This window comes from Bos javanicus, chromosome 25 (genome assembly GCF_032452875.1).
Source record: "Bos javanicus breed banteng chromosome 25, ARS-OSU_banteng_1.0, whole genome shotgun sequence".
Classification (NCBI taxonomy): domain Eukaryota; kingdom Metazoa; phylum Chordata; class Mammalia; order Artiodactyla; family Bovidae; genus Bos; species Bos javanicus.
Genome location: NC_083892.1, coordinates 9,719,940 through 9,738,010, shown reverse-complemented (window position 1 = coordinate 9,738,010; position 18,071 = coordinate 9,719,940). Strand labels below are relative to the sequence as shown.

Here is an 18,071-nt window from a genome sequence, read left to right as displayed (position 1 = left end):
TTCCTCCTCCTGGGAGGATCTCTTCATCAGTCAGATTACAAGGGAAAACCGCCACTCACTGGATCCAGAGAGAGCTGATGTGGAGGCCAAAATATCAGAAAACTACCAGGGCTGTCTGACATACGGATGAACCAGTACTGACAATGATGAGCCCTGCCTAAGTCCACCTTACCCTTAAGAAAAGAGGGAAACAAAGTCACCACAAGGCTGTATCTTAAAGTGAATCCCCTGGAAACTGAACCTACACATTTTCCAGATACTGAAGGTGATGGGGGCGCTTTATCAATTCTCACTAAATTCATGAGAAACGTTTAGAGCCTGTGTGAGGTTTCTCAGCACAGAGGCACACTTCATTTTATTGAGCTTTGCTTTACTGAAGCTGAAACTCCAATATTTTGGCCACCTGATGCAAAGAATTGACTCACTGGAAAAGATCCTGATGCTGGGAAAGTTTGAAGGCAGGAGGAGAAGGGGACAACAGAGACTGAGATGGTTGGATGGCATCACCGACTCAATGGACATGAATTTGAGCAAGCTCCGAGAGTTGGTGATGGACAGGGAAGCCTGGCGTGCTGCAGTCCATGGGGTCGCAAAGAGTCGGACATGACTGAGCGACTGAACTGAACTGAAGTTACTGTTTCAAAGATACTGCATTTTTTCTAAACAAACTGAAGGTCTGTGGCAAATGCTGGCCGTCCAATGACTGCATGTTTTAGCAATAAAGTTTTCTCTTTTAAGGCAGCACTAGGCCTTTGCTGCAGCTTGAGCTTTCCTTAGCTGAGGCGTGCAGGCTGAGCTGTCCCCTGCTACGTAGACTCGATCTTAGTTCCCAGCCAGGAATCAAATACTCGTCCTCTGCATTGGAAAGTGGATTCTTAAACACTGAACCATTGAGGAAATCCTAACAATAAAATTATTTTTAATTAAGGTATGTACAATCCCAAAGGCAATCAACCCTGAATATTCAGTGGAAGGACTGATGCTGAAGCTCCAATACTTTGGCCACTTCATGTGAAGAGCCGACTCATTAGAAAAGACCCTGACGCTGGGAAACATTGAGGGCAGGAGGAGAAGGGGATGACAGAGGATAAGATGATTCGATAGCATTACCAACTCAATGGACAGGAATCTGAACACACTCCAGCAGACAGTGAAGGACAGGGAAGCCTGGTGTGCTGCAGTTCATGGGATCACAGTCAGACATGGCTTAGTGACCGAACAACAGAAACACATTTTTTAGACACCATGCTATCGCTCACTTACGGTACAGTGTAAGCATAACTTTGATTAGCAGTGGGAAACCAAAACATTTGCTTGACTCTATTGTGGTATTTGCTGTTTTGTGGTGGTTTGGAATCAAATTCAAAGTATCTCTGAGGTTTGCCTGTACATATATATAAACAATACACATGCATACAGTTTATAAATTCATATGTAATTCAGTAATTTTATACCTATGCATGCGTGCATGCTAAGTCACTTCAGTTGTGTCCAACTCTTTGTGACCCCATGGACCCCATGGCCTGCCAGGCTCTCTTGTCCATGGGATTCTCCAGGCAAGAATACTGGTGTGAGTTGCCGTGGTAAGCACATATAATTCACGAACACAAAAGTTCCTATGTATAATTTAGTCGTATGAGTATCTGTATATAATTAATGGTTTATATGTAAATTCATCAATGAAAAAAACTCATATATAATTGATAAATAAACAATCCCACACTAGGGGTGAGTCCTCAAAAGTTGTGCTGGTAAGACAGCGTGAGCAGAATAGCACAGAGGCCACTGTGGCGGAGCAGACAGAATGGCACATTTTTACTCAGGACCCAGAGGGTGTAAGAAAGGACTGAAGACACGACAGTCCTGTTTCTACGACACACACTGCTGTCCCCCGAGCTCCGGCAATTTACCTTATAGAAATGCCGCACCAGGTGGACGCTTTCTTCTCGGGCTCCCTGTTAAAAGAGAGGGAAGGCATGAGGGGGCAGGTCTCACGGAGGTGAGTGAGTTGGGGCAGGCCATGGATTCTGAAAGCTGAGTCTATAGAAGACAGACGCTGGGCTAATAATCTTAATCCATAAAGTGGTTCTTCATGGGGGTGGTGGAGAAGGAGCTCAAAATAAAACTGGGTGAAGGACAAATGATTCAACCTGATGACTTGGAGAGCTGTTGACGTGCAGTTCTGTGAGGGAAATGGGTTCTATTAATAAAATACGGCTGTGATGACTCCGCTCTTTTAAACAGAAAAATTCACTTGTGAACGTGTGTGTGAGGGTATATGTGTAGCTGGAAAGACACACACCAAGCATCAACTATTGTTACTTTTTACCCCTCTGTACTTTTCTAAACTTTCTAAAACAAACATGAAAAATAAGAGGGAAAACAACAAACGCTATTTAAAACATGAGTGTACGCAGTAGCACGATAAACCATAAATGAATAAACATGTGTCTGTACATGAATACAACTTCCAAAATATAAAAAGAAAAAAATCCTGGAGACAAATACAGAGCCAAACACTTACAAGAGAAGCTGCAAAAATTCGCTAATTAAGTGGGCTGCTCGGGGCCATCTCAGTGGAAGGGCAGGTCCGTGGGGACAAGTGGGCAGGGGGTCGGCAGGGCGTCTGTGGCCCGTCTTCCTCCTGCTGGTGCCTCGCACACCCGGGCCCAGCTACGACCTGGATGCAGGGGCTTCCCTGCGACCTCCCACACTGTGGGCCTGGCGCGGCAGGAACGGGCCTCACCTCCAGGCAGGCCAGGTGCACGTCCTTTATGATGCAGCCCGTGCTGGTCACGACTTGCTGCTTGAGGAGCAGACAGCTCAGCTCCAGTGTCGCCAAGCGGATCTTGCCGTCTGCAGGGCACACTCGGGTTAGCCATGCCCACACCCTTATGTGCAGTCAGTCTCCTTCCTTCCTGACTTGGAGACCAGCAGGTCAGTCGACAGGCCCCCCACATCCCGTGGGGACACAGAGGGAACCGCCACATGCTAATCCCCTTCCCAATCAACTACAGTTGAAAGTTCCCATCAAAACTGCCTGTACCAAACGCTCCCCAAGCCCTCTTATGGGGGAGAAGGAGGCAGGAAAAATGGGTAACTGATTACTAGAGACCTAGAAAGTGGCTGTCTGTGGTCGCTTTGCTTGTCCAGTGGTCCTTCCCCTCCTTCGGGGACCAGAACCCCTCTTTCCTTTGGAGAGTCACCAGCCCCACTCTTGGTCATGGGATGTGGGTGGGGCTATCCTGCTCCCCCTGCCTCGGGGTGGGGGGCACAGCCCCCAGGCTGGGTGGGGCCATCCAGGCCCCTGGTCACAGTGCCCGCACAGAGGACCAGCAAGGGAGCCAGTCACAGCCAGTGAGGCTCGATTCCACAACTCGCTGGAACCCCTGCGCTCCAGACCCGCTCCCCATGCTGAGCTACAGACAGGGACAGTGATGGGCCCCACAGTGGCCACCATGCCCACATTTTCACACTCCTGTGTTCTACAACCTAAGCCCCGAGTCCTGCCTTCCACCACTCAGCGTCTCTCTTACAGCAAGTCTAGAGCCTGACAGAGAAAGGGGAGGCGGGAGAGGCAGGCAGTTAACTGGCCAACACAGAAGGTTGCAGAGTCCACAGATGAGCTTGCCAACACTGTGTGGGTCCCGGGTCCACTGTGCCTATGGCCAGAGCCCAGCAGACTCGAAGTCACACAGGCCAGCAGACTTGTCTGTATTGTCTCAGTGAGTCTGAGCTGGGCTCCTGTCAACTGCAGCCGAGTCTTAACTAACACAGCCTGCTGTCCTGCTATGAGCTGGGAGCCGGGCTCCTCAAGGAGCCTCTCTAAAGCCCCACTGCAGTGGCTGCTCTGCAGCCTGAGGTTTGGAGACGGGAAGGGGCAGGTTCCTAGCCTCACTCATGTGGGCCATGGCGGACTCAGGTGTCCTGGATGCCAAAACCCACACCTGGCATCATCCCTGGAAGCACCCGTGACCGCCTGACTGAAGGGCATCCCGCTCTCAGCAAACTCCCCCTAGGTCTTTAATGGGGAAGGGCCTTCACATAGGAGGGGCCAGGAAAGGGGGGCTCTCCGGGAACAGTGGGGACCAGGATGGGCCACTGGGGAAACACTCAAGGCAGACACATGGCTGCACACCTCCCTGCCCGGCTTTATGCCTCCTGTGTCAGGGGTTGTGGGGGAGAGGAGGAAGATAGGTGAGAATAGAAATCCATTTGCCCAAAACTGAGCAGGTAACATACAAGAAAAACTAGGCCTTCCAAAGCACAATACAAACCCAGCCCAGGCAGAGGCTGATCGGTCTTGGCTGGGCCACTCTGCCCGCCCTGGCCCAGCAGCACCCGCCTGCCTGGCCTCCGCTGAGTGCTGGTGTTCTCTGGAGCACAGCCTGGCTCCCAGCCACCCTGTGGGCCAGGTCAGAAACACCCCTCCTGCTGCCTCTGGGGAAGCAGACCGTGATGCTCCACTAGGACCCTTCTTCCTTTGTGAGCTCCTGGCGAGTTGCTGCTATTCCTCCCAAGGGTCTGTCTCTCCAGCTAAGCTTCCAGATTGTCCCTCTGAGCTGCCCCAGTGTATTCTCTTCAGAAATCCAGGCAGCGCTACACACTGTCCTCAGGAGGGCTGATGACCCTCCCGTCCCTGGAGGGTCCTCCCCAGCACCCAGGCCATACTCTGCCTCCCCGTCACCACGCCACATCTGGCTCCCGCCGCTCCTGCCAACCGGCCCTGGGCCACCATTCTCAGGACCATGCTCTGCCTCCTCCACCTGGACCTTCAGTAGAAACCGGCCCCACCGAGCGTCCCTTGGTCCCAAGTGACCACATCTTTCTTGTCATTCAAAACACCCTCCTCCGGGACCCCTTCTCCCCACATGGGGCCTGGGCCAGGCTCCAGAGCCGGCTCCCCTGTATGTCACCTCCAGAGATGGACGGTGGCCCTGGCCTCAGTCCCAGACACGCCTCTCTCTTCTCCTGTGACTTTAAAAAGATCTATGAGCCCCACAGAGTTACTTCTGGCCTTGACCCTGCTCTGAGGCTTAGATCCCATCTCCACATGGACCCCAGACTGTCGGGACTTCACAGAGGATAGGGTCTTCATGTCCCCTACTTCCTCATCCTGTACCCTCATCACTTGCACACAGAGGCTGGAATACAGGAGCTGCTAAATAAACAGCTGTTGGGTTTACCGATACCCTGACATCACCCTTTAGGCTGTGGACCTGGCTCTCCAAGCCCTTGCGGTCACTCCCCAGCAGTCACGCTGTGCTCTGACCACCACTCCCCTTGACTTCTGAGGCCCTCACCTGCAACTACATTCCTGGCCCCCTACCTTCCTGAGCCCACTGCCTGGACTGCTCCTGCTAGCTCAGCTCAGTGGTTCTCTCCCCACCAGGCAGCATCTCCGTCGGGCCCTTTCCTGGGCTCTCACTCACACCCTGATGATCTTTTTTCCTGCCTTGCAGTCAGGGTCTCTCAACCGTGGCACCATCGACATTTAGGGCTGGACAATCCTTTGTTTTGGGGCTGCCCTGTGCACCGTAGGGTGTTGAGCAGCACCCTGGCCTCTGCCTACAGAATGCTAGTAGCACCTGTCTCCAAGCTGTGACAACCAAGAACGTCTCTGGACACTGTCCCCTGGGGACAACGCTGCCCCCAGGTGAGGACTGCTGCGCTACTTCATTCCACCTGCTCTTCCCAGCCCTTGCTGTGGCTGCAGGTCGGCACTGGCCAAGGCCTCAGAACTAGGCTGACACCGGGCACATATTATCAACAGCACCCAACCCCACCTTCCAGCCTTCCCTTTCGCTCACCCTTTCAGCCTAGTCCCTGTTCAAATGTTCATGCTTAAATGTGGCCTCGGCCACCCTGAGAGGAGGGCTGCAGACACTGGCACAACCGACCAACGCAGAAGTGAGTATGGGAGGAGAAGAGAGGGAGAGGAGAGTCTGGCACAAACACCACGGGGGACGGGAAGAGGAGGAGGCCTCAGGATGAAGACAAGGCTGGACGGGAGGGTCCGGGGGGCCCAAGGTGTGTGTGCGGCAGGGGAGCGGCTGAGCTCCGCCTGGATTCCCGGCACGGCCGGGGCTCCTGGGGCTGGTGTGGGGCTTGGTCCCTGCAATTCCCCCACCCCCGGGAACCACCCGCATGCCCGGGCACCTGGCTGGGCCGCATTGTTCATGATTCTGATGAGTCTTTCAGCCAGGAGGTGGTTGTAAGTGGTTTTCTCGGCTGCAGTGGGCACTGGAAGCTGGATTCGCTCGAGTTTCTCAGGATCCATGCCTGGAACAGAGAGAAGGGGCCGGCTGTCAGCGCAGCCACCTTACCTTGTCCTGGAAGGTCCCTTCGAACTTAGCTTCCTCAATCTTGGCTGTCCACCGTCCACCTTCCTGACTGCTGCCGCGACCAGGTACTGCCTGTGCTATGACTTACCTTAGAGTTTTCTGTAACTGGAACTTAAGCAAATGTATTATTAAAGCATACACTTTCTTTCTTTCTGTTTTAGCCCCGCCATGCAGCTTGTGGGACCTTAGTTTTCCAACCAGGGATTGAACCCGGGCCCCTGGCAGTGAAAGTGCAGAGTCCTAAGCACTGGACCACCAGGGAAGCCCCTAAAGCATACAGTTTCCATCACTACTTATAAATGGGAAACCGGGATGGCTGCAATGCTGACAGCAACAAGGCTTTCGTGTTTCAGCCAAACAATGTGGACTGGCTGCTCACTGTAGACTAAGGCCCACTCTGTTAAAAACGCTGACGGGCAGGTACGTGATAGCTGTTGAGGTCACACTAGCCTGACCGGTGACGTGCTTCTGGGCACAATTGGGAGGGAGGGTGTTGGGAAGTGGGTAGGAGAGGAGCAACTTGGGCTTCACTGTCTTTTCGGGGCTGGTCTGCAAACCCCCGAGGCCACTGCTGTGTGAGACATGCCCCACAGTGGGGGTGGGGGAACAGACCAGACACAAAGGAACCTACAGTCCTGCCCAACGATCGCACCTCCAGTTCTTAACACCAAACTGGCGAGCTGGGCCCCCGAGGGGCGAGCACACAGGCGGCAGAAAGGTGCCCATAGAAAGGCGCAGATAGGACAAAACCGACAGAGTGGATCTGTGTTTAAGGCACAGAGGGATCACTTTTCTTCCAGTGAAATCTATTAATAACTGCGTTTCAAAGATGAAAGACAAGACGGGAAGAGGAGGTGGGAAGCAGATGACACGCTCAATCTAACTGAACTTAGCGCCACTTTTCCTAAAGCAGGACCTGGGGGCTGGGGTGACAGGACGACTCGCTGGGGCCACATCGGCAGGCCGAGTGAGGGACAAGAGGTGATGCAAAGCCTCTTGTCTAGCGTGGCTCTGCAAGAAAACTGCACCCGCAGAAAAGCTCCCAGAAACAAACCTTTCACTTGCTCCATGCTCAGGGAGCTGGGAAGGACTGTTTGTGCCTGAAGCACGTCTTTTCCTGTTATTCTACAAAAGGGGGGAAGGTGGCACTTCTGGGAACTCTTGAAATACAGCCCCTTGAGTCCCACATGACGCTTCATTTAGAACCTTGACAAAATAGCGGAGGATAGCAGTGAAGAGCTGATCGTCTGGATTCTAAGTGACTCCCACGCTCACACGTTGACGTAATAAACCATAACAATATATCTTGCTTTATTGAATTCCTTCCAAATCAGAACCGGAGGCTAAGTCATGCCAAGGAGATAACACGAGTAGGGGAGGCCCGAGGGCTGGAGGTGGGCAGCTCCCTCTCTTATGACCGCACCGACGTGGCTTCATCAAAAAAATTTGATTGCGATGAAAATTGAATTTGTTGGTTCTGTATCCCATCTTAATGCTAAATGTTTTAACTCTGAAACGTTCTGGTTTATTAAACGGCAGGAGGGACATCGACTAAATCTTTCTGTCGTTTGTTGTTTTTTTATTTTCCTCCAGAGATGTCAACACCGTGTGAATCTCTCTCTACTCTTTCCTTCCTGGCCCTCTGGAAACTGTCTGTCAGTGGTTCTGCGGAAAAAAAAAATGGCTCCTTGGCCTGTCCGGGGCATCACCCAGCTCCGTGACCCCACCATCTGCCATCCCACTTCAAAGATGGCAGACGGAACCGGCTGCTGGTTCCCCGGGGAACGTGGGGGCAGCCGGCAGGGGCCAGTGACACCCGGACTCGGACCAGCTCTTGCATTTCCAGGATGCATTCCATTTTTATCTTTCCCATTATTGGCCCGACTCCCTTAGGATTTGTCAAAAATGAGAAAATCTGTGGCAAAATCTTCTCTCAACAGGAAGAGAAACCTGCCAAGGTTATCCTGACCTTCCTCAGCCCCACTCTCTGGGAGGCGGGGAACCCCGGGGACTGAAACACATCCTGGCTTCAGAGGACCAGATTCCAATGCACCCTCTTCCTTTAGGGAGGAAATTAAGGCCCAGGGATAAGTCGTGTCCCCAGGGTCAGAGAGCACGTTAGAGGAAGAGTCAGAACCAGGATAATTCCCCAGGTGGACAGGATCCAGATGGGGTAGGCGCAGCACCCCCCACCTGCAGAGCCACCGGCAGCACCAGCGTGCGAGGGGCCTGCTATGGGCTGACGACAGCCACCGCCCGCCTGCAAGGCAATGCTCCTCCCTGCCCGGCTCCCTCTCCCCCTGGGCTCCTGCCACACCGGGTTCCTCTGTTTTGATGGTTAAGCTCCTTGACCCACAGTCTCCTTGTTCAATGGAAATGATCACAGAAACTGCGCACCCCATGCTTACTGTCAGGACCCATGCTCAATGGTGACTTGGCATCACCACATGCTGATAGGAATTTTTACTTTGAATGTGGCTTAATGGAGTTCTGTATCAGCTGTACTGTAAGAGGAAACAAAAGATCGGAAAACAACCTAACCAAGCTAACGTCGAGCTATTTCAGAAGGCCCAAAGAAGGCATGCTGCGCTGTCTGGGGGCAGCGCAGGGGACAAGCAGCTTGGACTGGATTCTGAAGGGTGAGCAGCCCAGGGACGACCAGGTCGTGCCAGGCCCAGGGGCAGGGCAGGGAGTGCGGCAGAGCTCAGGGAGAGCAGGGCCAGGGGCTGTGGGCGGAAGTGATGTGGCCGACTCTGGCAGGAGGGACCGGCAAGGCTTGGCTGCCAGGACCCCTCGGGCGGCAGCTAGCTGGTGACAGGAAGTGTTTGTGCTCCAGCCAACTCTGGAGTGGTCTCTGTCTCCCCACTCAAGGTGATCTTCCTGCTTCCGGCCCTTTCCCCCAAACAGACTCCATGTGGCAAGTCATTCTGTGTGGTAGATTTTACCATCAGTCAAGATGAAGCAGAGAGCAGGCTCACATCACACAACACATGACAAGGCTTTGTACACAGCCCCTCTGGGCATCTCTGATCTTCCCCCAAAGTTCCTGCTGGGCCAGGCGCCTTATTCCCTCCCCACCTCTCTCTTTCTCCCACCTCGGTCTCTAAGACATTCTTCTGGGTCCTAATAAAACAGTGGCTGACAGCTGTGAATGAACAAGGTCAACTTGATCATATGACAAAGATATGCAAGGGAACAAGCGTGTGTACAGATGAATGGATAGACAGGCACACACACACACACACACACACACACACACACAGAGGTTTACACACACACACAGGTTTCCAGTCACTGAGAAGCAGGTTTTGTTGCAAACCAGCTCTAGTTCCTTTGCTAGTCATTTCCCTCTGACTGAAATAAACACTGTAGATAACATATGGTCCTATTTGATTCAGCCCTTAAGTGCCGAGTGACAGACAAATTCCAGAGAAACCCAGATGCACTTCACGTGGCCTGGGGAGCCGCGCTCGCACGTCCAGATTCCAGCAGACCACGCGCTTCCTCGCTCCCTCCCTGCCGGGTCAGAGCGAGCCTGCTCGCCAGTGAGTCAGAACAGTCTCCCCTGCCATCGCTCCCACCCAACAAGCACGGGGCTAGGGGCAGGCGGGGCCCAACTCCCAGCTAACTCACTCAAAGAAGCCCAAAGAGAAGGGAAGGGCGAGGTTCCGTGATGTCAGTGACCAGCTCCTAAGTTTTCCCCTGAGTTCTGGCTTCTGGATTCTTTCTCCTCACTGGAAGCCCCCATTCAGGACAGGGGTGGAACAGACCCAGGCCGAAGTAACATAAAAAGAAGTGGACAGACAAATCTGCACAATAATGCCAGGTAAAAGTCACAGTCAAAAAGCTCTTTTCTCTCTCTCTTTGGCTAGAGTCATGCAAGCATTGCCAGCTTTGGAAAACTATAGACCAACTATTTCGAAAGCTAACCAGATGTTGGGCTGATTTCCAATGTACTTCCAGTTCTGATTATGTGTCAGTCGAGATCCAGAATGATATTTTGCCAGTTTTCTGCAGGGTGAAAGCCTTCTATTATCTTTCAGCCTTTCTCATACCTCTCATCCTTGTTCCAAGCAACCTCTCAGCAAAACGAAAGCCCAAGATCCTTCTTCTAAACAATGATAAATGGTGGTGGGCAGAGTGGGGGAACCTTTAAAAAGACAAAGCTGCAAAACTCCCCTCCCCCTCCCCCCGACCCCTGGGGCCAGGGCCCTGCAGACTTGACAAAGGACAGAGGACTGAATCTGCTATTACAGACAGGAACCAGAGTTCATTACTGGCCCTACTGACTCACAACGAGCGCCTCCCTCCAACCGGTCAACCCTTTCCACTGCGCGATATTCATTTTGGTGCAGCATCTAATCTATTATGATTTACTGGAAGGCCTGAGCTAACATTTAGTTTTTATTAACATTGCTTTTATGTTAAAATTGTCCTATGATGAAAAATCTATCGGAAAGAGGCCATTTCATTAGGGGCCCTGCTGAGAGGGCATGGATCTGGAAAAGAGAGGCTGAAGGTTAAGTGCAGCTAACCTGCTGCCTAACCAAAACATCACCCACCCACACACCCAGCCCTCCCACTGCCACCAAACAGCCCCTGCCAAAGGCAGCCATGTGCCTCCAGGCCAGGCTGGAGCAGAAACCAGCTGCCACCAAACAGCCCCCGCCAAAGGCAGCCATGTGCCTCCAGGCCAGGCTGGAGCAGAAACCAGCTGCCACCAAACAGCCCCCGCCAAAGGCAGCCATGTGCCTCCAGGCCAGGCTGGAGCAGAAACCAGGTACAGTCCCCTGGCCCCACCGAGGCAGTTTCTCCTGGGGGTGCCCCAGGTACCTGGGCCTCTGGGTGCTGAACTAACACCCCAGATTCCTCTCCAAACCTGCTCAAGAGCCCACCCTTGCTGGTTCTGGATTTGCTACCACTGGTCACACAGCGGCAGGAGGCAGGGCCCTGGGCAGCACCCAGACTCCTCCTGTGGTGCCCCCTCCCACCCAAAACAAAGCTCCCCATCTTAGTGAATGGCCGCATAAAGCTGCCCTCATGTCCCTCTCACTCAGCCCCCACATCCAGACCATGAGCTTGTCCTGGCTCTAACTCCAAAATATATCGTTAAAACCTTCCAGTTGTCTCCATCTCCACAGCCAATGTGCCATAATTCAATCTACGTTATTCCTGCCTGGACTACCGCAACAGCTTCCTAACCAGCCTCCCAGCTTTCCCTGACACACCTCACCCCTCACCCTCCACTGACTCACTCTCCATCCAGCAGCCAGGGTACTCTCCCCAAAATTTCCATCTGTTTATGTCACTCTTCTACTTAAAAAATCCTCTAGGTGTTTCTCACTGCAATTGGAATAAATTCTAAATTCCTTCTCCCAGCCTTTAAGATTCTCCATGATCTGGTCCCTGCCCACCTAGCCAGCCTCACCTTGAACTGCTTTCTGTTACTCAAACCTGTAAGATCTTTTCCACCCCAGGGCCTTTGCACCTGCCATTCCCTTTGCCCAGAGCATTCTTGCCCTAGAGCTTTGCGGGGCTGGCTCTTTCCCATTCTCAGGCCTCAGCTCTGATGTCTGTTCCTCAGAGAAGCCTCCCCAGACCACCCAAGCAGGCGACCCCGCACCCTTGGCTTTCTCCACACTCGCAAATCACAGCCGCCACGCTGCCTTCACCTCCACCACCCTTGCCTTGCTCCCTCCACAGCAGCCACACTCGCCTCCAAGAACATCTCTGTTTGCTACGCCACTGGGTTCTCAATATTAACCACAGCGCCTGGCATCTAAGAATGGCTTCAGAAATACTTGTCAGAAGGGTGAATGAGTAAATAAAAGGAAAGCATTAGCAGGAAATGGAAGGAGGAATTAAATTCCCTCGAATATAGAGTCCCACTCTTTTAGGAAGATGCCAAGAGAGGTAGGTGGGCTCCTCACCAGGATCATCTCTCCGTCCACATCAAGGAAGGAGGGTGGTGTGTAAGCCTCTCTTTTCCATTTCACAGCACATGTTGGGGCTCCTGGAAGGAAGCCCGTCAGCAAAGCCAGCCCCCCTATAAAAAGTCTGTCCTTGTGCCCCCGGCCCCCCCCTGGAACTGGGCACCCCTCACCCACTCCCCAACAGCAGTTTCCCTGCGGAGGCCCTGAGCGCGGGCCGCCAGCAAGAGAGCGGTGCGGGGGAGCTGCCACACAGTTCAGAGGTGGTCAGTCAGAAACTTCGGGCAGAGCGCTGGCCGGGTGCCAGGCGCTGAGCTGAGTACTCAGTACTGTGTAGTGCAGGAGGCTGTCAAGAGAGACACGGCCTCTGCTTTCAGAGGCCCAGTCGTTCCAGAATGGGAGAGAAAACATACAGAGCAAAAGCAGTACAAAGAAGTGCTGTGGGAACTTCATGGAAATTAAGTTCTGCTCTTCTAAAGGTATTGTGAAGAAAAGAAGACCAGCCACCGACTGGGAGGAAATCTTTGCAACACACACCTGATGAAGGACTTGTATCTAGGATAAAAAGAACTCTCAAAACTCAACAGTAAGAATGTGGCCAATTCCTTAAAACATGGGCAAAGGATATGAAAAGATACTTTACCAAAGAAGACGGTAGACTCAGCACTTAAAAAGCTGTTCGACATCATTAAGCTTGTGTGTTTGTGTGTTAAGTCACTTCGGTTGTGTCTGTGTCCCCACAGACTGTAGCCTGCTAGGCTCCTCTGTCCACGGGATTCTCTCTCCAAGCAAGAATACATGCCCTCCTCCAGGGGATCTTCCCAACCCAGGGATTGAACCTGCGTCTCTTAGGTCTCCTACACTGGCAGGTGGGTTCTTTATCACTAGCGCCACCTGCAAAGCCCCATTAGTTGTTAGGGAAATGGAAATTAAAATCACAAAAAGACACCACTACAGGTATCCATTAAAATGACTAAAAATAAAAAGGTGGCCATGCCAACCACTGGTGAGGGTATGAGGCCAATGGCACACTCGTGCACTGATGGTGGGAGGTAAGATCACACAGCTGCTTTGGAAGACAGCATGGCAGTCTCTGAAAAACAAACACACACACACCTGTCATATCATTCAGTCATTTCACTCCTCAGTATTTACCCAAGGGAAAAAATGCAAATACGTGTCCAGAGACTTATATAGCAATGTTCGTGGCGGATTTGTTTGTAATGGTCAAAAACTGGAAATGAACCAAATGTCCTTTAACAGACAGACAGGTAAACAAACTGGTACATTCACACAGGGGAATATGACTCAAAAGTAAGAAGAAAGGGACCACTGAGGCACACAACTGCAAGAACGAATCTCAAAACAATCACGCAAACTGAAAGAAGTCAGACCAAAAAAGAGGACACGCTGCACAATCTTATTTATATAAAATTCTAGAAAGTGCAGACTAAGCTATAATGACAGGGAGCAACTCAGAGCTGCCTAGGGAGAGGGGTGACAAAGGGCAGAGAGAACGTTTGGAGTGATGGGTATGTACACTGACTTGACTGCAATGATGGTTTCATGGGTGAACACGTGTGTCAAAGCTCATCAAACTGCACACTTTAAAAATGTGCAGTTCACTGTTTATCAATTATACCTCAATAAAACTTTCTTGTTTAAATGTTACAGCTTCCGGACAAGAGGGATTGGATGTACCCACCTCACTCAAGCAACTAGAAGAGCTGGCAAACTATATAAGACAGTGGTTACGACACACAGGATGAGACAGCGTGCAACACAGGAGGGGAACCGAGAGGGAAGAGACAAAGGCAGTGGGCCGGGGTTGCACCAGGTCACCGGGTGGAAAGCTTCCAGGCCTCAGCACAGACTCACAGAAGCCGGACGAAGCCCGTGGTCGCTCTGAGGTGAGAAGGCAGAGTCTGCAGTTCAGAGAGGCAAGTGACCAGAACTGATGGGAGAGAGGAGAAGAGAAGGGAGAGGCGCAGGGACCTGCAGGGGCTTCCTTCCAAGGCTTCGGCTCAGTTCTGCCCCGCGGCATGCAGGTGAGCAAAGGCAAAGGCCTACTGGGAGAAGGAGGGTGGAACAACCCCTGGAGCTCACCCAGGGCTGAGAAGAACTCACATTCCCACCAGCCTGCAAGGATGAGCCACCTAATCGTAGCTTATCAAGCAGAGTTCTCGGAAACGGACAGCCTCCATACGGGGCCAAATGAGCCTGAGACTAAAGGCTGTTCTGGACTAGCACTACCAAGGCTTAAAAGCAAGCCTCAAGAAAGATCTCATGGATTCCAAGTAACTCACCATGTCCCAGGACAAAGCCCAAAAATACTGAAAGGGAGAAAGAATTCAGTACCCAACAACATAAAATTCATACCAACTGTCAACCAATCAAAAAATACCAAGCATGAAAAGGAAAAAAAAGAAAATATAACCTAAAAATCAAACCAAAGAAAATAACAGAAACATGATGAGAAATTGCACAGATGGTAGAATTTAGACAAAAAAGAAATTGGAAGAGAAATTGTAAAATATTTTAAACTGAATAAAAATTAAACTGCATATATCAAAACTTATTGCAGGAAGCTAAAGCAGTGCTTAGAGAGACATATACAGCATTAAACTTTCATTTTATCAAAAAAGTATGGTTTAAAAATCAATGACTGATATGGGGAGGATATGACTAAAGAGGAATAACGTGAGCAAACTTTTTGGTTGCTCATCTTGTAATGATTTGTATCTTGTAATCAATGATCTAAATTTCCATCATAAGAAACTACAAAAACAGTAAATTTGAAGTAAGCAGCTGAAGGTCAAAAATAAAAAACAAAAATTAACAAAATATAAAACAGAAAAACCATAGAGAAGTCAGTGAAACCAAAAGAAAGTTCTTTGAGAGTACCAATAAAATTAATATAAAATTGATAAATTTCTAGCCAAACTGATAGGAAAAAAAAAAAAAAATGAAGACCTAAACAATTAATACCATGAATTGAAAGGGGGATCACTACAGATCCAACAGACATTAAGAGAATAATAAAGGAACATAGTAAAAGAAAAAATCTGTGCCAGTAAATTCAATAGTTTAGATGAAATGACAAATTCCTGGAAAGATACAAGCTACCAAAACTTGTGTAGAAGAAATAAATAAGCTCTAATAGCTCTATATCTACTAAGGAAATTGAGTACTTTAAAACCTTTTCTCAAAGAAAACTCCAAGCCCAGATGGCTTCACTGGTGAATTTCATCAAATAGTAAAGGAAGAAATAGACCAGCTCTACAAAAACTGGTCCAGGAAATCCAGGAGGAGGGACTATTTCCCCATTCATTCCATAAGGTGAACATAAGCAAACAAAACAAGAGAATTACAGGGAGACCACAGGCCAGTAACACTCAGAAACATAGCCGCAAAACTTCTTCACCAAGTTTTAGCAAATCACATCCAGCAAAGTGTAAAACGTGCCTGCCATACTAGAGGACACTAACCCACAGTGAGTATCACCTGAAGGGCTCAGAGAAAACTTCCAGGATAAACATAATTTCAATAGGTGGTGATGTCAGGGCAGAGAAAACAGCAGGAAACGACACAGACGGATACAAGAAGGTAGAAGCCTAGCCAAGAACAGGTAGGTGAGTTGGCACTGATGGGGTGGCTGCCAAGCTTCCAGAGAAGTTCCCTTCTCCGGGAACAGTCCCAGACACAGAGCTGAAACACCCTGGGGCCGGCTCGGCGCTGTGTGACCCCGACCCCACCCACCCCACCCTCAGGCACAACTGACTGCTCCAGAGTTAGACCCATCACCAACCTGCAACAATCAGATCTCTTGCCCACCAATCTGAAACTGGAATGGAGACAGACTCCCTGCCTGAGATCTGCTGGACCCAAACCACCATCTACCTTAAGTCCCCAGAGTTGGTTGGTTCCTGCCCTTTCCTTGGCTTTTCAGCAGCTTCTTGGATCTCATGAGCTGTCCCAGGGACCTTCCCATAAGATTCTTTTTGTTAATGTGAGGTGGTTTGAGGGGCTTATAACCAAAAGAATATTGAAGAGTACCATGACAGTCACTACAAGTTTATCTCTGTGAAAGAGTTAATTGCTGCTTAGAGTCTGAATCCTGGGCCAGGGCCAAGCGTCCGCAGTGGGAAGTCAGGGGGATCAGATCAAGTTAGGATGGTGGGTGCAATCCAGGTACTCAGAATGGCAGGTTACTGGAGGTTGGAGTTGAAGGGAGAGAAAAATGCCCCAAAGGTTTTTAACAGGGGAAGGACACGGACAGCACAGTCTTACAAGGACCTGCCCGGCAGTGTTGTGGAGGATGGATTATGAAGTGGCCGTGTGTTGACTCCTCCGGAAGGCTGTGCTAAAGCTACTGGAGAGGCAGACTCAGGATCTCGCCTGCTCTCCTGCCCTTGGTCCTTCCCACCGGCACCAAGCCTAGATCCAGCCATTGAACTGTGCTCAGTTACATTCTGCTGATCAGACAGGCCAAAGAGGGAGAGATGACAACACTTGATGACTAAATGCTGGGATCAAAGCAGGAAAAGAGCTAAAGGTCATGGCAGTTTCAACCTTGGCTGGCAAATTCAACTGAACCAGAAATGGCAGGAAGTGTGATGAGGTTAGGGTATATTTATGGGTGACGAGTGTGGCATAAACAGACATTTCAAGGTGGTGCTCAATCACCCAGGTCAAAGCCTCCAGCATGTGAGGGGCAGGAGGTTGGAGTGCAAAGCTGGGGGGAAGTGGGCACAGATGGCAGGCGATCCACAGGTGGGACGGACTCCATGGGTCAGGCTTGGAGCTCTGTTTATTCCCAGGAACTGAGGGCTCCCGTGTGCCAGCGACTGAGCCAGAGCTGGAAGGGATCGAAGAAGCCAAGGGAATCAGCGGGACTGTGGAGGGAGACACCAGAGGGAGCCTGTCATGCTTCTTTTGGGCTTCCCTGGTGGCTCAGATGGTAAAGAGTCTGCCTGCAATGCAGGAGACCTGGGTTCGATCCCTGGGTCAGGAAGACCCTCTGGAGAAGGGAATGGCTACCCATCCCAGTATTCTTGTCTGGAGAATTCCATGGGCAGAGGAGACTGGTGGGCTAAAGTCCATGGGGTCGCAAAGAGTAGGACACGACTGAGCGACTGACACTTCAGACTAGATGTAAGCAGTCGCACATGAGCACAGTGACTGATACAGGACAAGAGCCACCACGGCTGGCTCCATCTGAGTAGGAAAAGCCTGGCAACGGCCTCAGTGTCATTCGATAAGGGACGGCAGAACAAACGATGGCACAGACGTAGGATTAAAAAGCATGAGGCAGTTCTAGGTACAGAACAGACCATAATAAGGAATGAACCTCCATTCATGTTGAGGGTAGGCAACCCATCGAAATAAAATCATATATACTTGGTACTTGGGCTTGCACAAGTATCTTTAAAAAGACACAAGAAACTGTTAACACAAATGGCCTTTGAAGAAGAGGTGGAGGACAAATGTGGGAAAGGGGGCATTTTTCACTGTATCTTCTTTTGCCACTAATCAACTTACTTATCAAGGGCTTCCCAGGTGGCTCAGTGGTAAAGGATCTGCCTGCTAATACAGGAGCCATAGGAGACACGGGTTCGATCCCTGGGTCGGGAAGATCCCCTGGAGTAGGAAATGGCAACCCACTCCAGTATTCTTGCTGGGATAATCCCATGGACAGAGGAGCCTGGCAGGCTACAGTCCATGGGGTTGCAAAGAGTCGGACACAACTGAAGCCACGCAGTAAGCACGCATACAACTTATCATCATCAATTATTTC

General features: G+C 50.8%; 1 protein-coding gene across 5 annotated transcripts in view; it reads right to left on the bottom strand.

The window, feature by feature from the left end:
• Nucleotides 1-18,071, bottom strand: part of CLEC16A (C-type lectin domain containing 16A) — a 234,618-nt gene that overhangs the window by 131,656 nt on the left and 84,891 nt on the right. For all 5 annotated transcript variants that reach the window (XM_061401133.1, XM_061401131.1, XM_061401129.1 and 2 more), the window contains 3 exons: nt 6,160-6,282; nt 2,747-2,856; nt 1,911-1,955 (listed from right to left, as the gene is read on the bottom strand). In XM_061401133.1, the coding sequence (XP_061257117.1) occupies nt 1,911-1,955; nt 2,747-2,856; nt 6,160-6,282 (278 nt within the window). The remainder of the gene's footprint in view (nt 1-1,910; nt 1,956-2,746; nt 2,857-6,159; nt 6,283-18,071) is intronic.